Here is a 16,631-nt window from a genome sequence, read left to right as displayed (position 1 = left end):
CTTGATACGGCATCGCAAAATCATCTTGATCGGGCACGAATCTCGAGGCAAAAACTAGTTGGAAACTTCAAAAATTAATTTCGGGAGCATATGAACTCCGATTTCAGCGAGCTTACAGTCAAACTGAGCGTCTCGGAAATAGGAACCCAACGACACCAAGATCAACCCGATCCGAGCCCAAATGAGTCCGAATCAAATGTTCGAAGCGCTGTTGGGAGGTTCAAACCGCAATTTGAGTTACCAAACGGTCTCCGATTTTGACGAGCTTATACTCGAATCGAAGGGCTCGACGAGACGAATCCAACGAGCCGAAGATCATTAAATTCCGACATCATTAAGGCCATCAAATGTCCAACAAACGGTGCATGATCAAAGGATTCGACATCGGCCGTCCATTCAAACCACTCCCTGTTCGCCCTTGATCTCACGCCTATTTACGGGCTATGCCACTCCAGAAAAACTATAAATAGAGCCCTCATTCTACACCAAGGGGACGGAAGGGAAGAGAGAGAGGAAGAAGAGAAGGAGAAGGAGAAAGGGGAATAGGAGATTCCTCACCTCCTCGACCACCGCCGCCAGAGTTTTTCCTGCCGCCTGAAGACGCCGGAACTCTGCCGGATTTTCAGAAAACACAGGGAATTCGCAGGATTTTGTGAATTTCGTGGAAGAGACAAGTTGTATTTGGATTATCCCGACTTGTGGGAAGAAATCCGCCATTTGTAATCTACGAAAACACTAGTGGAAATTTGCAACTGGGCGAGGCCCCGTGGGTTTTCCCATTTTTGGGTTTTCCACGTAAAAACTCTTGGTGTTCACTCTTTCTTTCTGTTTGTGTGTTAAACTTACGTGCAACGCTCGGACGCAAATTTACAAACTCTACCGCCGCGTATTTTCTAACACGCAACAAGTTCTTTGGATAAAAAATAAATTATTTTAATCTTTAATATTATATAAAACCGTATTTGTCGTAATTGAGATAGTTGTTGCCACATGCCTACCTCCACCATAGCATGTCATAGAGTGGCAGAGAGGGTGGTAGTGTGGTACCAATCATTATGGTCAAAGAACATTGTTTCATTGCGTGACTTGTTTATCTTCAATAAGTGACCGCAATCAAATTAATTTATTTGCATAATTTAATTTATGCGATTTTACTTTTTCAGTAAATATATCTTTAAATTAATTTAAAATAAATAAGATTTTTTTTTTTTTACATTTTTTTATATTTATTATCATGTGCTAGAATATCTGAGATGATATTGAGAGATTATCTTATTAATATAATATGAAGATTGTGCAGGCATAAATAAAATAAGTTAAGAGTAACTTATAAGAGAGAGAAGCTTTTATGTGAAAACCAATAAAGAATAAGAATTATGAGCTTAATTTAATTGAAACTATTGCAATAGTAAAGAAGAAATAGTATCTTTTTTCTTGTAATTATAGAAGGTCTTGATACAATGCATTATATATGAATTGTAGAATATAGCTTCCATAGTAAAAGTAGAAGGGTCATTGAGCCAATCGAGTTTTCATTAAGAGATCATTGGTGGCGTACTTATTATTTTCCATATAGCTACAAAAAAAAAAGCTAAAAAATGGCAATCATCGACCTTAATTGATAAGGCAAATGTCAATGACAGTTACCAGTCTTATAAGTGATAACGAGCATCAATATTAATTTCAATGATAAAAGTCGATGTTGTTGGAGAATGTCGGAGTTTATATTATTTGCAACAACAAATAATGATCTTGGTGTTGATATTAGGCATCAATGTTTTATCAATGTTGCATCAACTCTATTGGTGATGTGAAACATTGACTTTGTCGGTAATTGTGAGTATCATCGTTGGTGTTGATGGCGTGCAACACATTTATTTTGTTGACGATATGGATCATCAATATTGGTTTCAATGACACATATCGCTTTTATTAGCATGACATGCGTTGACATTATTGGTGATGATATGCATTGATGCTACTAATGATGGTGGGCTTTGAAGTTGATATTGATGGAGTGCATCGACCTCATGGTAGTGGACATTGTTGGTGATGGTGGACATCAATAAAGTACATTAACTTTGATGGTGATATCAAACATCTATGTTAGTGTCGCAACATAAACAACATTGTTGGTGATATATCATTTATCGATGTTGATGTTGAAGATATGCAAAAGTTTTATTGGCAATAACGTACATTGGTTTCGCCTTCGATGATATGCATCACCTTTATTGATGAATAAACCCATCAATGTTGATCTTGATGACATGCATCGACTTTACTAGTGATGTTATGCATTATCATTTTTTGTGATCACAGTCAGTAATGACCATTAGCATCTATAGATGTTAGCATTATTGGTAATGTTGTATATCTAACTTAATGACTATAATAGAGTATAATGCATTTGCAAATCTGATGGTACTAAATTATTTTATAAAATTTTAAATAATTAGTTAATACGTGCTTAATGATCTATTATTAATAATTGATTTTGCAACGTGTCCTTACTTTTATGCGTCTTAATTTGTCTTTTAATATAAGTAAAATATTAGATGATATAAATTGTTAGATAAATATATCTTTTAGATAATATAACTAAAATATTAGGTATATAGTTGATACGGCATCGCAAAATCATCATGATCGGGCACGAATCTCGAGGCAAAACCTAGTTGGAAACTTCAAAAATTAATTTCGGGAGCATATGAAAAAATCGGATCGAATAACGAACAAGATGAAGAAGATGTTCACGATTCGACCGATCGAGCCGGATGATATAATAAATAATAATATTATTAAAAAATAATAAAATTAACATAATCATATGACAATCTAACATTGATTTTATCAAATCTTATAATTAATTTCAGCACTTTGATTGATTTTAACAAAATATAAATGCAATTTCAGGACATATAAAAATCAAATTCACCAAACATGAATATTAATTTCAACAATTAAACTTAAACACATAATTTAAAGTCACAAAATTGAAAAGACAAACATTGCGGTTCCAGGTTCTCGCACGAGGTGGTCCAGCCATCATGTGGCTCCCGGTTCCCGCACAAGATGGCCAAATCGGCTAATATGTCATTAATTATTATTACATTGCATCGGGGGGAGAAATGCATATCTCAGTTCGATGTATAATAGTAATTTGTAGAGCTAGCATTTTATGCCCAACATCTTCCTCTTTGTAGAAGAAATAAGATTAAAATTCAATCCAACTAAATGTAGTTATCAATGAGTGTGATATCAAAATAAAATTTCATATTAATAAAATATTGTGCAACACAAGCAACATAAATTGAAGCATAATAATGAACCTGCATATATTCTATAAAAGGTTTTAGGACAATGAAATCACAAGTCTTTATCATTGAGATGAAAAAAAAAATGTTTATATCAATATACATAAAAAACTCAATATCAAAATAACATAGTGGATCTGATAATCATCCCCTAAATTTGAGTGATCAAATGATAGATCTATAAATCCTCCTTCATCGAAATCTTCCACCTAGAATGCTTCCGCATCCTCACTTGGAAATATGTAATCTCCATCATCTCTATGAGCTAAGTTATCTTCATTTGCAAACCATTAATACGAAATAATAAGTTTATACTTTATATTTCAATCAAATGATATATATATAAAAGTTAATCTACAATCTTACTTGGGTTTGATCTAGTAGATGCTATTTGAGGTTCTATATCTATAGGAATTGCATCGTCTTTGCAAATTTTCATATCTAAGTCTTCTAAAAGCAGTTATGGAATAAACAAATCATCAATGATCCAAAAATCAACAAGTTCAATACTTGTGTAGTCCAAAAGATCATAAATTATTTTTTTAAGTTGCAACATACATAATTATTATAAAAAATATAAATATGATGTGCATCATTATTTAAAAAAATGTTTAAATGTAGTTGTAGATGGTATCTATTTCTTAAGTTGAGATTATAACGAACATATACTAAATCATTTAACATTTCGTGCGCAAGATGATTTTCCCTTTTAGTATAAATCTTCTCAAACACACTCCAGTTCCTCTCACAACCTAATGAAGATGATGCTTGACTAAGGAGTCTAAATGCCCCTTTTTGTAGATTTGGTGCACTAGAACCAAACATCTTCCACCATTCATCTACAAAGCAATATTGGTTCATTCAAATGTGTTTAATCTTCAATGTAAATTAAAAATCATAGCTTAAGTAAACATTAAAATGCAATCTTAAATTTTGCTTTCTTACTAGGTTACATTTCCTTTGCCAATGTTAACTCAATTGTCTTCCCAAAACTTTCTAATTTAGCACGAAAAAGCCTCACCTCATTCATTGTCATAGATGGTTTAACACATATATTTTTATTGCCAATTATTTCAATTAAACATTGTATTACTTCAGTCTTCAGGCTTGCTGAAATAATTTTTATAATCATATTTAAAATGAGGGTTAAGAAAATAAGCTGCTGAATATATTCCTTGTCTTAACTGATTATCTCAAAATTAGATTTTTGAAATGTGCAGCACAAAGTAACTAATATATATTTTCAAAATTTTGAAACAATAACTCACCAGCTTTCTTATAATTTGTAGTATTATCTGTCACAAAATTAACAATATTTTTTGAACCAACTCATTCTAAACATTAGTGAACTGTGAACATAATAATGTGGTATATTTGACGACATCAGATCATGTATTTACTGATTTTAGAAGTAAAACTCCACATGGACAATACATAAGAAATTTTATCAATGTCCTAATCCTTACATCTGTCTAACCATCAGCCATCAATGTAGAACCAATTTCTTTCCATTTTTTTCTATAAGATTCATTTAATAACTTGTATTCCATTTTACAATCTCGTAACAAATTTACTCTCAATCTATAATAAGAATATAATTTGTAACTAAGTCCTATTGCATCAATTGCATCAACAACTCTTTGTGCAAAAGATGAATTGATAGCATTGAAGGGAATGCAACTGTCATAAAACCACATAGCAACTATTAAATCATCTCAGTGTACTGCATCTTTAGATTCCATTACACTTTTTAGGGATGGTTGAGATCCTGATTTTATTCTAGGTGCAAAAAAGTTATCTATTTTATTAATTTTCTTTTTTCATTTCTCAATCTCTTTATCATGTGTATCAGAACTTTGTGATTTTGCAAATGAAGATGAACCTATCTCTTCTTCTATTGGTCATTTATAGACAAATCAACACTATGTGATAAATTCTCTTGTGCTTATTATTTTCTATTTGTTATCTCATTCAAATTATGTTGTCATTGATGACAGATCTCATGTATCACTTTCTTACAAGAGTCAATGTTACATATAATTCCTGTCAGGCGTTGCTTCATCCTATTAATATCTTCATCATTATAAGTAGTTCTACAATTTAGACATTTGTATTACTTCCTACAATCAACAGCTTTAAACTCAGCAAAATGATTCTTGCAATATCTACCTTCTTCCGTACACTGTGAGTTTGATGGCGCAAGTTGACTGTTTTATTGAGCCACTCTAAATATTGAGTTTAAGGTGCAAGTAGAGAGAATTAAAATCAAGTATCTACATCATAGTTGGTCACAAAGAAAGGTTGATAAGAAGCATTAAGTGAGTTTTCCAAAATATTTGATAACTATTCTAGATTTACCCCTAAACAGCATGACCTTTTGGAGTAGGAAGATACTTTATAACATTATAAATTTATAACAATAACAGTGCAACAAATGTTTATAATAGAATTGCTATAACAGTAACAGTCATCAACATTTTATTTTCTTTAGATTGTTACTATCCATTAGTCTCATTCACAAACAACAAAATCTGTCTAGAAATATCATATCGCTTAATTCTAATTTCAATTCATAATGATTTTGAAATCCCCACTAATCAAAGCTCTTATCAGAGTGTTCTGGGCCAATTTTTTTGCCAAGAAAAAAACCTTTTGAAAACTTAACTCTATAAGTTGAAGTTGTTTATCAGTATAAACTTAACTCTATAAGTTGAAGTTTTTTATGAAGGCACTCCCTATTAAAGTTGACTAAATTCGTTGGATCAAATTTGACTTCATTTAATTTAAATTTTTTTTTTGTCGCTTTGTGCATAAAATTCCATTAATGTGTTGACTTTGGTGATCTGTCTACTGCCTTTGATGTTGGACCATTTTTTATGGAAGAAAGTAATGATTTTTCGTTAGGACTATAAATTTAAATGCGAGTCTTTATAAAATTATAAAATGCCCCAACAGTTAACGATCTAATTAATGCCTTAAATAGATTTTGGTGAATTATAGTTTATTTCAATGATAATCTTTCTTCTTAGACCTTTAATGAAACATATTAACATTTAATTGTTACAAAATAATCTATAGACGAATGATTTTTAGTTGCATGACACATAAAACTATCATAATATTTATACAAATCATATTAATCTTCCATACAATGCTTAAATTGCTCATCCATTGTATTTGTACTCAATAATTGAGAAATATGATTCGTTTAGCTTATGTTTTAGGCCTGGCTATGTAGGTTTTAGTTCACTTGCAATGCTTTGCCATAACGATTGAGTGTAACCAACTAATTTATATTTAGCACATTCAAGTATTTTAAAATCAAATAGACGAGCATACTTAATCCAAATTATTTATCCATTTAGAAAAAAAAATGTCTAAAGCAAAGTTTAACGCACCAGTTCAAAACTTGAAATTACGGTGATAATGACAGAGTTCTGAGAACATGGGAGGGGAATACATTCAATCCAAGAAAAAGAAAAAATAAGCCGATTGAAGCAGAATCGACGACATCAAAATAAGCATAATAAAATTTTACAAATAGAGACAACTGAGACGGAGTAGGGCAACACGCGAACGAAGAGAATGCAACATAAATGAAGTTCTGCAAACCTACGATTTTTTCGATCGAGAAGTCCTGCATCTACGGGAAGAGACAACTGAAGCAAAATATAATACAATAGCTAGTTGTATATAAAATAATACAAAACACATCAAGTCATTGTATGAAAATGTCATGACATCCATAAAATATAAGAAGTGGTACTGTTAATTGCAATCAAATATCCAATTACTTGTGAGGTCTAGTTGACCAAATGCTTTTGGAGGAGATTTAGATCATTTTCTCTCTCTTATTTCTTGCTTAAATTATTCGCCAATAACTAAGCTTGTAGGGTAATTGGAATGTTCCTAAATTTATACACTTGCTTCATTTTTAAGAGCAAACCTCGACATGATCAATATTTTTTTTTTGAAATTTTATTGTGATGAAGATAATGATATATCTAGAATCTTGATGTTTTATACTAATAATGGTGATGGTCATGCGTTTTTGTTGCGTAACTAACTACTTCAAATTATCTAAAAAATAAATATTAAAAATTATAGATGAGAAGAAATATCCAATCAAAGTCCTTTATGCTTCAACTATATTAACTAAAAAAGTTGAATATTAGTTATTGTTAAAGCTAATAAGGATATAATTTACTCTCAAAATTTTTGGAAGAGCTAGACAAGTCATAAGAAAAGATGGTACTCTCTTCTATAAGAACCAAATTGCCACCCTTGGATATATACCAACTCAAGTCTAACTATATGCATTAGTTGATTGAAGCTAATGCCCTCTTGTTCATTAAGATGTAGATATGAAGCCTCAGTGATATGCTCACAAGATTTATGTCAACAAAAAAATTAAGATTTTACAAAATCTTATTCAATCTCCGTGAATGATTTTTTTGAGGTGTCTTATGGAGATGTACTTGAATCCTGAACACTACATATATATTAAAAAAATATATCTTAAGTGAGAGGTTACTAAAATTATGAAGGTTTTATTCTATTTAATATTTACATTATATGATTTAGATCCCCTATTAGTGCAAATATTATATTTATATTTTTGAATATATGATTAAAGCTTTTTTATCCACTTCAAGAGATTTTGTAAATTTTTAGTTGTCTTCAAATAAATGTCTTGTTACCACTATAAGTAGAGAAATAGAATGAGGGGTTTGACATCTCAAAATAAATAAATAGAAATAAATTCAAGGAAGAGGAAGAAGGGGGGAAGATTTGCCATTGAATAAAGAAATGGAGTTTTTAGAAGCTTGAAGAGGAACTTATTTAGCTTCTTCAAGGAGGAATAGGCGTGGGCATTTTTTATTCTAGCAAAATGAGAAGCTCCCAATCATGCCATGGAGAAGCTCTCATTTGAGTCCCTATAATAATGATGTGAAAAGAGTACCTACAATAATACTTTGACTTTTTCTTCATATCCAACAATCATTTCTATAACAAGTGATTATATTTGCACTCAATCATTAATATGAGTAATGTTTAGGGGTTTTTTTCTCTTCTTATTTTCAACATTTTTTGACATACTCTCTCTATAAATCTCATTTGAAGTTTATGGGTAATTCAAATTTTATATGATTATAAATATAGGTGCCAGCCCTCTATGCATCTCATTTGAAGCGGACATAATAAGATTGCGAAATGTCTAATTTTATGTATGAAATAAAAACAAATAGAATAAAAAATTTCTTTCATAAAATTTGGACAATTGCATTTATTGAAGCTGAACAAAATAGTTAAAATATTTGTTTTTCTAATAAAAAAAAAGATTTCAAATGATCCACCCTGAGCTCTTCATGGTTCCACCCTTGGATTGTTTTTTTTAATTGGTTAAAATAAAATTTGTTCATCTAAAATAATTTATGATATTTTTTCTTGAATTTATGACTTTTTGTCTTTTTTTTTCAAATAAATTGATAAATATAACACAATGTATGTGCACATAAAAAGGAAAAATACACAAAATATTTAACTCGAATCAGATGTTAAAATTTTTAATAATTATTAAATTTATATTGATATGAATATAGTAAATATTATAATTGATTAACAATATAATTTTCTAATTTTAAAATAAATATAATTACCATAAAATTGATATAAATAAAATTTATTTTAAAAAAGATTGACTTGAATATTTTCTCCAAAGAAAACAATATTCAACATAATAAAACTAATGCATGGCGCAATTAATGAACACTCCATTGTTAATTTGTTATTCAGAATTCATAATCACATGCTGTTAATTAATTCCAATTAATTTTCTTTCGGTAAACGTAAAAGAAGAAAGAAATCCAATCAATTGTGCAATTAATATCCCTATTAAACTTTACCTGTTATGGTGATGAAAGGTAAATCTCTAAAAAGAATAGGGCTCCTACGAGCTAAAGACTAGAAGAGTTAATAGAGGAGTAATTATGGGAAAGGCAAGAGAGATGGAGTATTTAGCATTTAAGCACTTTTTTTTAATTATTTTGTACGAAAGCAATTTCAGTTTGCTTTACCTGCTTTTTTTTTCGATTAAAAAAAATCCCTTTGGGCATATACAGATAAAAAGGGTTATGCGAAATTAAGAAAAATCGGAAGGGGGAGGGAATATTGCGGCGATTTTCATTTTAACGCCTATCGAAGCCTTCAGCTTCGTGAGCTCCGCTACGGTCTATTTTCTGCCATTTTTTTGATTCTTTTTTCTTTTTTCTCGATTTTTCCGGTTTTATTTTTTGGGTCTTTGTCTTCGCAGATTTTATGAAATTTACAGCAAAATTCGGGATAAAAGGAGAAATTTTGCTGTGTTTTGTCAGATTTTTCTTTGGTTTTTTGGCAGATCTTGGAACTAGTTTGTGTATTTTTCAAGGTTTTACCTCACTTTTTTTTATCAGTATATCTTTTAAGTGTTTCAAATTTTCAGTTTTGTAATCTTTCAACTTTTCGTAATTTTTTCCCTTTTACTGTAAATTATTATCTGCTATTCGAGCTGCGGGTTGATACTTTTGCTTTTCTTGTAAACTTCTTTTAGGGTTTAGGGTTTCGGTGATTTTAGCTCCTTCCAGTCCAAAATATTTCACTCTTCTGTTCTTCTGATCCTGTTAATCTTTCTTGAAACATAGTGTAAGTCCGATCACTTACTGCAAAAGCTCCCAAAATTTCCCTTTTCTCTTTCCGAAGTAAAAAGTTTCTGATTTTTTATATGAAGCAGTGGCTAACTTGGTTCTCCTGGAGTTCTAGCTTTATCTGAGCTCAGACTACTGTTGATGTGATTCAGATACTTGTCATTACAGCCATGGAAGTTAGGTCCGAGCAATCTTTCAGTATTGGGATGCAGAATTTCCCAGTGGCAACGAAGCCCTCGATTTCGGGCATGCGACTCACAATGACTCACGATGGCACTGCTGTTTATAAGCCAATTACTACCACCACTAACGCTACGCCCGCCCCGACGATCTCTTCTGTTTCAGCTACCCCTTTTCCGGGAGGAAGCTCCCCCGTCTGCCTTGGAAGTGATGGGTCCTCGGCGGCACCTGTTGGGGCCATCCATGGACTAAATATGGCCTCTGGTGAGCTGGTGAAGAAGAAGCGAGGGCGACCTAGAAAGTATGCCCCTGATGGCAGCATGGCCCTTGCTCTCACTCCAGTTTCCCCTACTTCGGCAACTCCTTCAGGCATCGGAGGCTTTTCTCCTCTTTCAATGGGGCATGGAAGCACCGATCTTTCTGTTCCAGGTGATCCCATGAAGAAAGCAAAGGGAAGGCCTCCAGGCTCTGGGAAGAAGCAGCAGTTGCTTGCACTTGGTAATTTAGTTGTTATAGTTCTTTTATTCTTGATGTGCTGAGTTTCTTAGTTTCTTCTTTATTATTATGTGGTTTTTAGTGATGTAGGGGGAAAAGATGGGTGGGAAGGGGTTGGTTAATTTTTGAGGGGAAGTAGTTGTCAAGAATTGCTCCGTCAAAGTGAAAAAGAGAAGTTGTTTTGGGTGGATGTGATGTGCAGGGAAGAATATAAATGAAATTACATTTGTGCCCATTGTCTTGTTGTAGATCTTATCTGGGGCATATGTTGAGTCAGTAAAAAAAAAATTTTTATAGTGATTGCATCAATAAATGACTGGTTATCAATTTTTTTTTTTTAAATTGCAAGTCTTATCCTTTTTAGATCTTATGATGTATGGTTTTATTAATTAAATGGGGTGGTTATTAAAATTTCACTATATAAATATATATGTGAGGTTAGCATTGTCTTATATGTTGGCTTCTTTAATTTTAGTTTTTGTTAAAAATAACGGTACTGTTTGGATAAAGCTTGGGTTTTAGCTGTTAAGTGTTGTTTCTATTATCTGTAATTATGTTCGGTTTTAGAGGCTCTAGAAAATTTTATTTTTTTTGTAATTAAATTGAAAACGATTTATAAATATTTTATGCTTTTGTCTGCAAATTGGTTTTTGTTGTCAGCACATAACAAGTTTTTATGTGATTAGTATTTGTTATGTAATTTATAATCTTATATTTTATTTTTGGGAAATGACTCTTAGAAAGAAATTTTCTTGCAGGATCGGCAGGAACTGGATTTACTCCACATGTTATTGCTGTTAAGGCTGGAGAGGTACTGTTTTAGCCTTCAATTTGGCGGTTGAGTGCTGAGATTGAGCTATTGGGCTATGTTATACTCCCCATTGGTTAGAGTTTGCATTTTGTATGGGGAACATTTGTTTTTCATATGTCAAGTTGCTTGTCTTCATGCAAAAAAATCATTTCTAATTTCAAGTTGACTGCATCTAGAAATGGGTTTCCTTTTAGCATTTTGTTGGGAAATCTTGAGGAGGTAGAATGACTCTTCTTGGATTGAGAGGCAGGAAGAAAGAGAAAGAGGGAGAATAGATTTTAGGAGGAAACCATTTAAAAGCTTTATTCAATTTTTCTTATCTAATACATCACATATAATAACCTCTATATATAGATTTTACATTGGTGTGATGTCTCGCAGAATAACACTAGCCTAAAACTGGACCATCTCTAACAATCCCCATCTTGGTCCAAATTTTACAATAAAAAAATCCTTCATGTGGCACCTTCGGCTTCGGCCCTCTCAAGCACCTGGCTCGGCCTTACGCTTCAATCCATAAACCCGCAAACAGCAACTCCTCCTGCACACGATTGTGAGTCCCGCAAGCGAGCCTGATGCCATCCCCGACTTCGCGCACGCAGTTTGATCCCGCGCCTTGGGCCCGTCAACCTGCGTCCCCGCGTTTGTCCGCCCGCCCGTGGGTGTCCTGCAACCCGCACCCCGATCTGATCGCGCGTCCCGCATGACCCTACTTTTCTTTCTTTCTTTGGACGAGAACCTTCCTCCACCTCCACCTCCACCTAGCTGTGATACCAATTTGTTGGAAAATCTTGTGGAGGAAGAATGGATCTTCTTGGATTGAGAGGCAGGGAAGGAAGATATAACCTTTACATATAGATTTTACATTGGTTTGATTCGCAAAATAACACTAGCCTAAAACTGGACCAATCCTAACACATTTGAATATTTTGTGTAGCTCACTGATGCATGGGTGTTTTATGATAATTTTGGTTGCATGCTAAATAAAGTTTATTCATAAATAAGTTTTTAACTTTTTCCTACTCTTATGGTCGATTTAAGTTTCAATTGGAACACCAATGTGGTACTTACTGTTTTGGTGTTACTGTTGACATATTAAATGTTTTGTAGGAATCTTGTTTTCTTTGATTTCATATACCCTTATTTGATAAATCATCCATTGCTTTCTCTATCATGTTTAAAATTTTGAAATTTTCATTTATGCTATCTGTTTTTATTTGGAATCAAATTCCTTACTAAAACAATTAAAATTTTGGGCTTTCATATAATACTCAAATACAATTTTTTTATCATCCTTGTTGCCCTGTTAGAATGTGTAAAGTTTGATGATATGCCCCTCTCATTCTCTCTCTCTCTCTCATATATATATATATATATATGTGTGTGTGTGTGTGTGTGTGTTGTGTATTCTTCTTTTTAGAGTTAATAGAATTATTATATTGATATTTTGTTATATGCTTAATATTTATTAGTATGTTATAACATTATTATTGAGAATATTCTTTTTTCTTGTATTTCCTTTATTGAGCTCTTATATTTCCTTAAAATAGGCATATTTCTACTAGCAGTAGAATTATTCAAATAAAGATGTAATCTTTTATATTTTTTGTAATGGCATTCGAGCATATTCTAAATCTGTCTTTCTTTTATCTGAAAGATATGTGAGGATCCCATGAAAGATCTCGTGACGATCCCGTAAGCATCGTCTTTCCTTTGCTTAATAAACCATTATTATTCCTCTTCTCTATGTTTCAAATAGCCCTTGGAGATTTGGTGAAGATCTTGTGAGGATCTTGCTCACATGCTGAATTTGACCCCATCGCGCTCACTCCCTTCTCAACTCCAGTGATGTTTAGCTCATTGTCTCTTTCGCACTAGCGGCTATACGAGACCTATTTTTTCTTTGATTGAAGTTTTGGAACTTAATGATTTTGAATTTGCTTCTCATCGAGGTGGTTCAATTGACAATCAACCATAGCCCCTCTTTTGCTTTCTAAATACTTCTCCATTGCCTCCTTCGACAAGAAGAATGTCACCCCCCCCCCCTCTTTGGTTCCAAACTTGCTATGATTTAGCACCAACTCTGTGGCGTCATCTTCATCCTTGACGGTTGTTTCTTCTTCGTCAGCCAATTCGACGTGCTCCTTGTATATAATCGTATGCAGCAGTGGGGCATCTTCAGCGACTACTTACACAATCTCACCTCTCTCCAGTTCACCGCCATAATCCTTTACCCCACTAATCTCAATGACTCATTATTCACCTTTTTATGTCTCTTCAGCATCTGTCTCTGTGCCTTTCCTTGGCAATTGTGAGGTCAAAGCCCACTCAGGTAAACCCTTACTCATCTCAGTTCCAAATCTATCACAGTCGTTGCTCTTCCACACTTTGGTGAAAGGCTCTATCTCATTATCTCATCACATGTCATTGTTCAATGTTCAATAGCTTAGATTAACAATTCCGGAAAGCTGTTAAACAACTCCTTGTTCATATGATATTATCTAATATGCTAATATTTATTAGGATTCCATAGTATTTAATAATATAATATAACCTTCTCTTTTATTTTATTTATTTTTTATTTGTGCTCATCTCTTAACATTAAATAGGCATGTTTGTACCAGTGGTAGTCTTTTATGTTTTCTATCACTTCCTGACTGCTATCATATTCATATATTATTGTTTTATTCTTAAGTATAATGTTTAATTTATATGCTATTTGATGATTTTAAATCATCCTTTGAAATAGCACTCTTGCATTGTTGGTAGCATCACATATGCATTAATTAATATTTTTTTGGATATCATCATATTTAGCGTTATCCCAAATATTTGGGTTATTTTTTTGATAATGTCCATTAAGATATTCCCATGTAAAGTTTGTAGATTATCAGTGTTATTAATAGCCAGAGTTATTGTTTGTTTGTGCGTTATAATTATTATTGTGATTTTTGTTCTTAAAAGATGAGAATCTTCTTTTGCTTGTCTTTTATATTTCTTTTACAAATTTCATTTTTCTATCTTTATTAGAATTGACTAGGATACCATCTTCTTCTTTTGCTCCCCTTGCCATGTTAGTATTGTTTATTTGTCTATAACCAACTTTTGGTATAGGATGAATTATCTTCTTGTCATGGTTTGGTGTCGCAAGTTGCTTAGCCTATGACCTTTGAAGTAAAAAAAATATTGGAAGATTTATTTGTGCCTCAGATTTTTTAAAATTTACAAAATCGACAAGTAAGCATTTAAAGTTAGCTAACAAATTCATATATATTTGTGAGTTATATAACCAAATTATATATTATTGGGAAAGAAGGTTGGTATTTTTGTGATGCTTTTGAAGATTTGGCTGATATTTAGTGCAAATAAAAGTACTTGTATGTTAGTTCTTGAAAATGTTATAAAATTTTTTATAGTGGAAACTTTAGTTTCTTCTAATTCCAAATTCAAGTTAGGCTTCGTTCGGGACAACTTTTTTACTGCCTCTTAAAACAGCTTTCTAATACAAAAATTTAAAATTTTATACTAAAAAATTGCTTCAAGATGCAGTAAGAAAGCCGTCCCAAACAAAACCTTAGACAGTCACACCACATTTCTGCAAATTCTTTTCGCCAATCATGTTGTTTATTGTTCGTTTGCTAGTCGGAAGAAGTTTTCTAATGTTAAATTTCAATTATTTGTTTTTGTGATTGGATAAACTTCATGAACTTTTAAATGCACTTACTAGATTGGAAATATATCTTGATAACATTGAGACAGTTATAAGTTGTGATTCTGTACTTTTGTTCTCAGGATGTGTCCGCAAAGATCATGTCATTTTCTCAGCATGGACCACGTGCTATTTGCATTCTTTCAGCAAATGGGGCAATCTCTAATGTGACTCTTAGACAAGCTGCAACTTCCGGTGGAACAGTAACTTATGAGGTGAAAAGGAAAACTTTCTATGTTTGTTGATTCTCTTATTAGCTCTTTTTTATTCAAACAAGTAAATCGTTTGAAGTTCATGGCAAAAATCCCTTCATCCTCTCTATTTATGGTAACAGAACCATAGTTTCTTGGTTATACTGTATACTTCATTGTGAACTCCTTTACCCTTTGTATTTAGGGTCGGTTTGAAATATTGTCACTGTCTGGTTCATTTCTGCTATCGGAGAGTGGCGGCCAGCGCAGTCGAACTGGTGGTCTGAGTGTTTCTTTGGCTGGTCCTGATGGTAGAGTTCTTGGTGGCGGAGTTGCTGGACTTCTGACAGCAGCATCTCCTGTTCAGGTCAGTATATATTTTTGGCCATTTTTGGTTTCCATATGTTGGTCACCACTACCATACAGTACTGTTTTCTAGTATAATTCTTTGGAACCATTAGCCAGTTTCTGTATTTGAGAACTTGCAGAATATCTGAAGATTTTGGACGCATTTCAGGTTGTAGTGGCAAGTTTTATCGCTGAAGGAAAGAAAGAACGAAAGAATGTTAATCTGTTAGACGGTGCATCGGCCATGGAAAAGCTAGCTCCTGGCGGTGGCATTCCTGGCGGTGGTGGCGTGATAACCGGCGGTAGCAGTCCACCATCTCGAGGAACTCCTAGCGAGTCATCTGGAGGGCCTGCAAGCCCGCTCAACCAAAGCACAGGCACCTGCAACAACAGCAACCAGCAGAGCTTCTCGAGCTTCTTATGGAAATGAAAGATGGCCGCCTCTACCGTTATCTTAACACTTTTTAACATTCTCCATTTGTAGGTTTCTTACTTGTTTGCTGTGTTGTGTGCAACTTACTAGAGAGATAGAGAGAGCATTCTGTAGTGGTGTAGTAGTCTTGATTTTAATATGAGGATTTGTTGCTCTTAGTTTAAATATGTATTGCTTAATTGTGTTGTACTACTCGATCTCAAATCCTAATTTGAGTTAGTTTCAATTAATTATGGCTCTTAAATCAATTTTGCTGCCTAATTTTGTGTCATTTGGTGGCAGTTTCTGCATGAATACTAGGAAACATGGCCACATGTTTGTTGTTTTATTATAGAGTGGCACAGTTAGAGCGAATGTATGTGATTTAGTGATTTACTGTCTTCTGTTACAGTAATATTTTATTGAAATGTAAATGATGATAGGACCTTATACTGAAATGCGCAACGTCAATTTAGTTTATTGAA

At 33.0% G+C, this 16,631-nt stretch overlaps 1 protein-coding gene across 9 annotated transcripts; it reads left to right on the top strand.

Annotated features, from left to right (window-relative positions):
• Positions 1-9,389: 9,389 nt before the first annotated feature.
• Positions 9,390-16,415, top strand: LOC110101256 (AT-hook motif nuclear-localized protein 10). 9 transcript variants are annotated; one of them, XM_020829066.2, is made up of 8 exons: positions 9,404-9,547; positions 9,631-9,744; positions 9,907-9,998; positions 10,087-10,678; positions 11,434-11,486; positions 15,279-15,410; positions 15,592-15,753; positions 15,904-16,415. In XM_020829066.2, the coding sequence occupies exons 4-8, from the start codon at positions 10,171-10,173 to the stop codon at positions 16,162-16,164; spliced, it is 1,116 nt and encodes a 371-aa protein (XP_020684725.1). In that variant the 5' UTR covers positions 9,404-9,547; positions 9,631-9,744; positions 9,907-9,998; positions 10,087-10,170; the 3' UTR covers positions 16,165-16,415. The 9 variants fall into 9 exon arrangements, with proteins under 9 accessions (XP_020684727.1, XP_020684724.1, XP_020684729.1 ...); XM_020829068.2 differs by lacking the exon at positions 9,631-9,744 and having other exon boundaries at positions 9,390-9,547; positions 10,153-10,678; XM_020829065.2 differs by lacking the exon at positions 9,631-9,744 and having other exon boundaries at positions 9,390-9,547.
• The last annotated feature ends 216 nt before the right edge of the window (positions 16,416-16,631 follow it).

This window comes from Dendrobium catenatum, unplaced genomic scaffold (genome assembly GCF_001605985.2).
Source record: "Dendrobium catenatum unplaced genomic scaffold, ASM160598v2 fragScaff_scaffold_1220, whole genome shotgun sequence".
NCBI classification, from domain to species: domain Eukaryota; kingdom Viridiplantae; phylum Streptophyta; class Magnoliopsida; order Asparagales; family Orchidaceae; genus Dendrobium; species Dendrobium catenatum.
This window is presented reverse-complemented; position numbering and strand designations above follow the sequence as displayed.

What these genes read in the sequence shown, in the direction of transcription:
- LOC110101256 (XM_020829068.2), top strand. Translation starts at nt 10,171, where the DNA reads ATGGAAGTTAGGTCCGAGCAATCTTTCAGTATTGGGATGCAGAATTTC. An exon ending in GCAGCAGTTGCTTGCACTTG is followed by an intron (nt 10,679 to 11,433) that starts GTAATTTAGTTG and finishes ATTTTCTTGCAG; the next exon opens with GATCGGCAGGAACTGGATTT. An exon ending in CAGCAGCATCTCCTGTTCAG is followed by an intron (nt 15,754 to 15,903) that starts GTCAGTATATAT and finishes GACGCATTTCAG; the next exon opens with GTTGTAGTGGCAAGTTTTAT.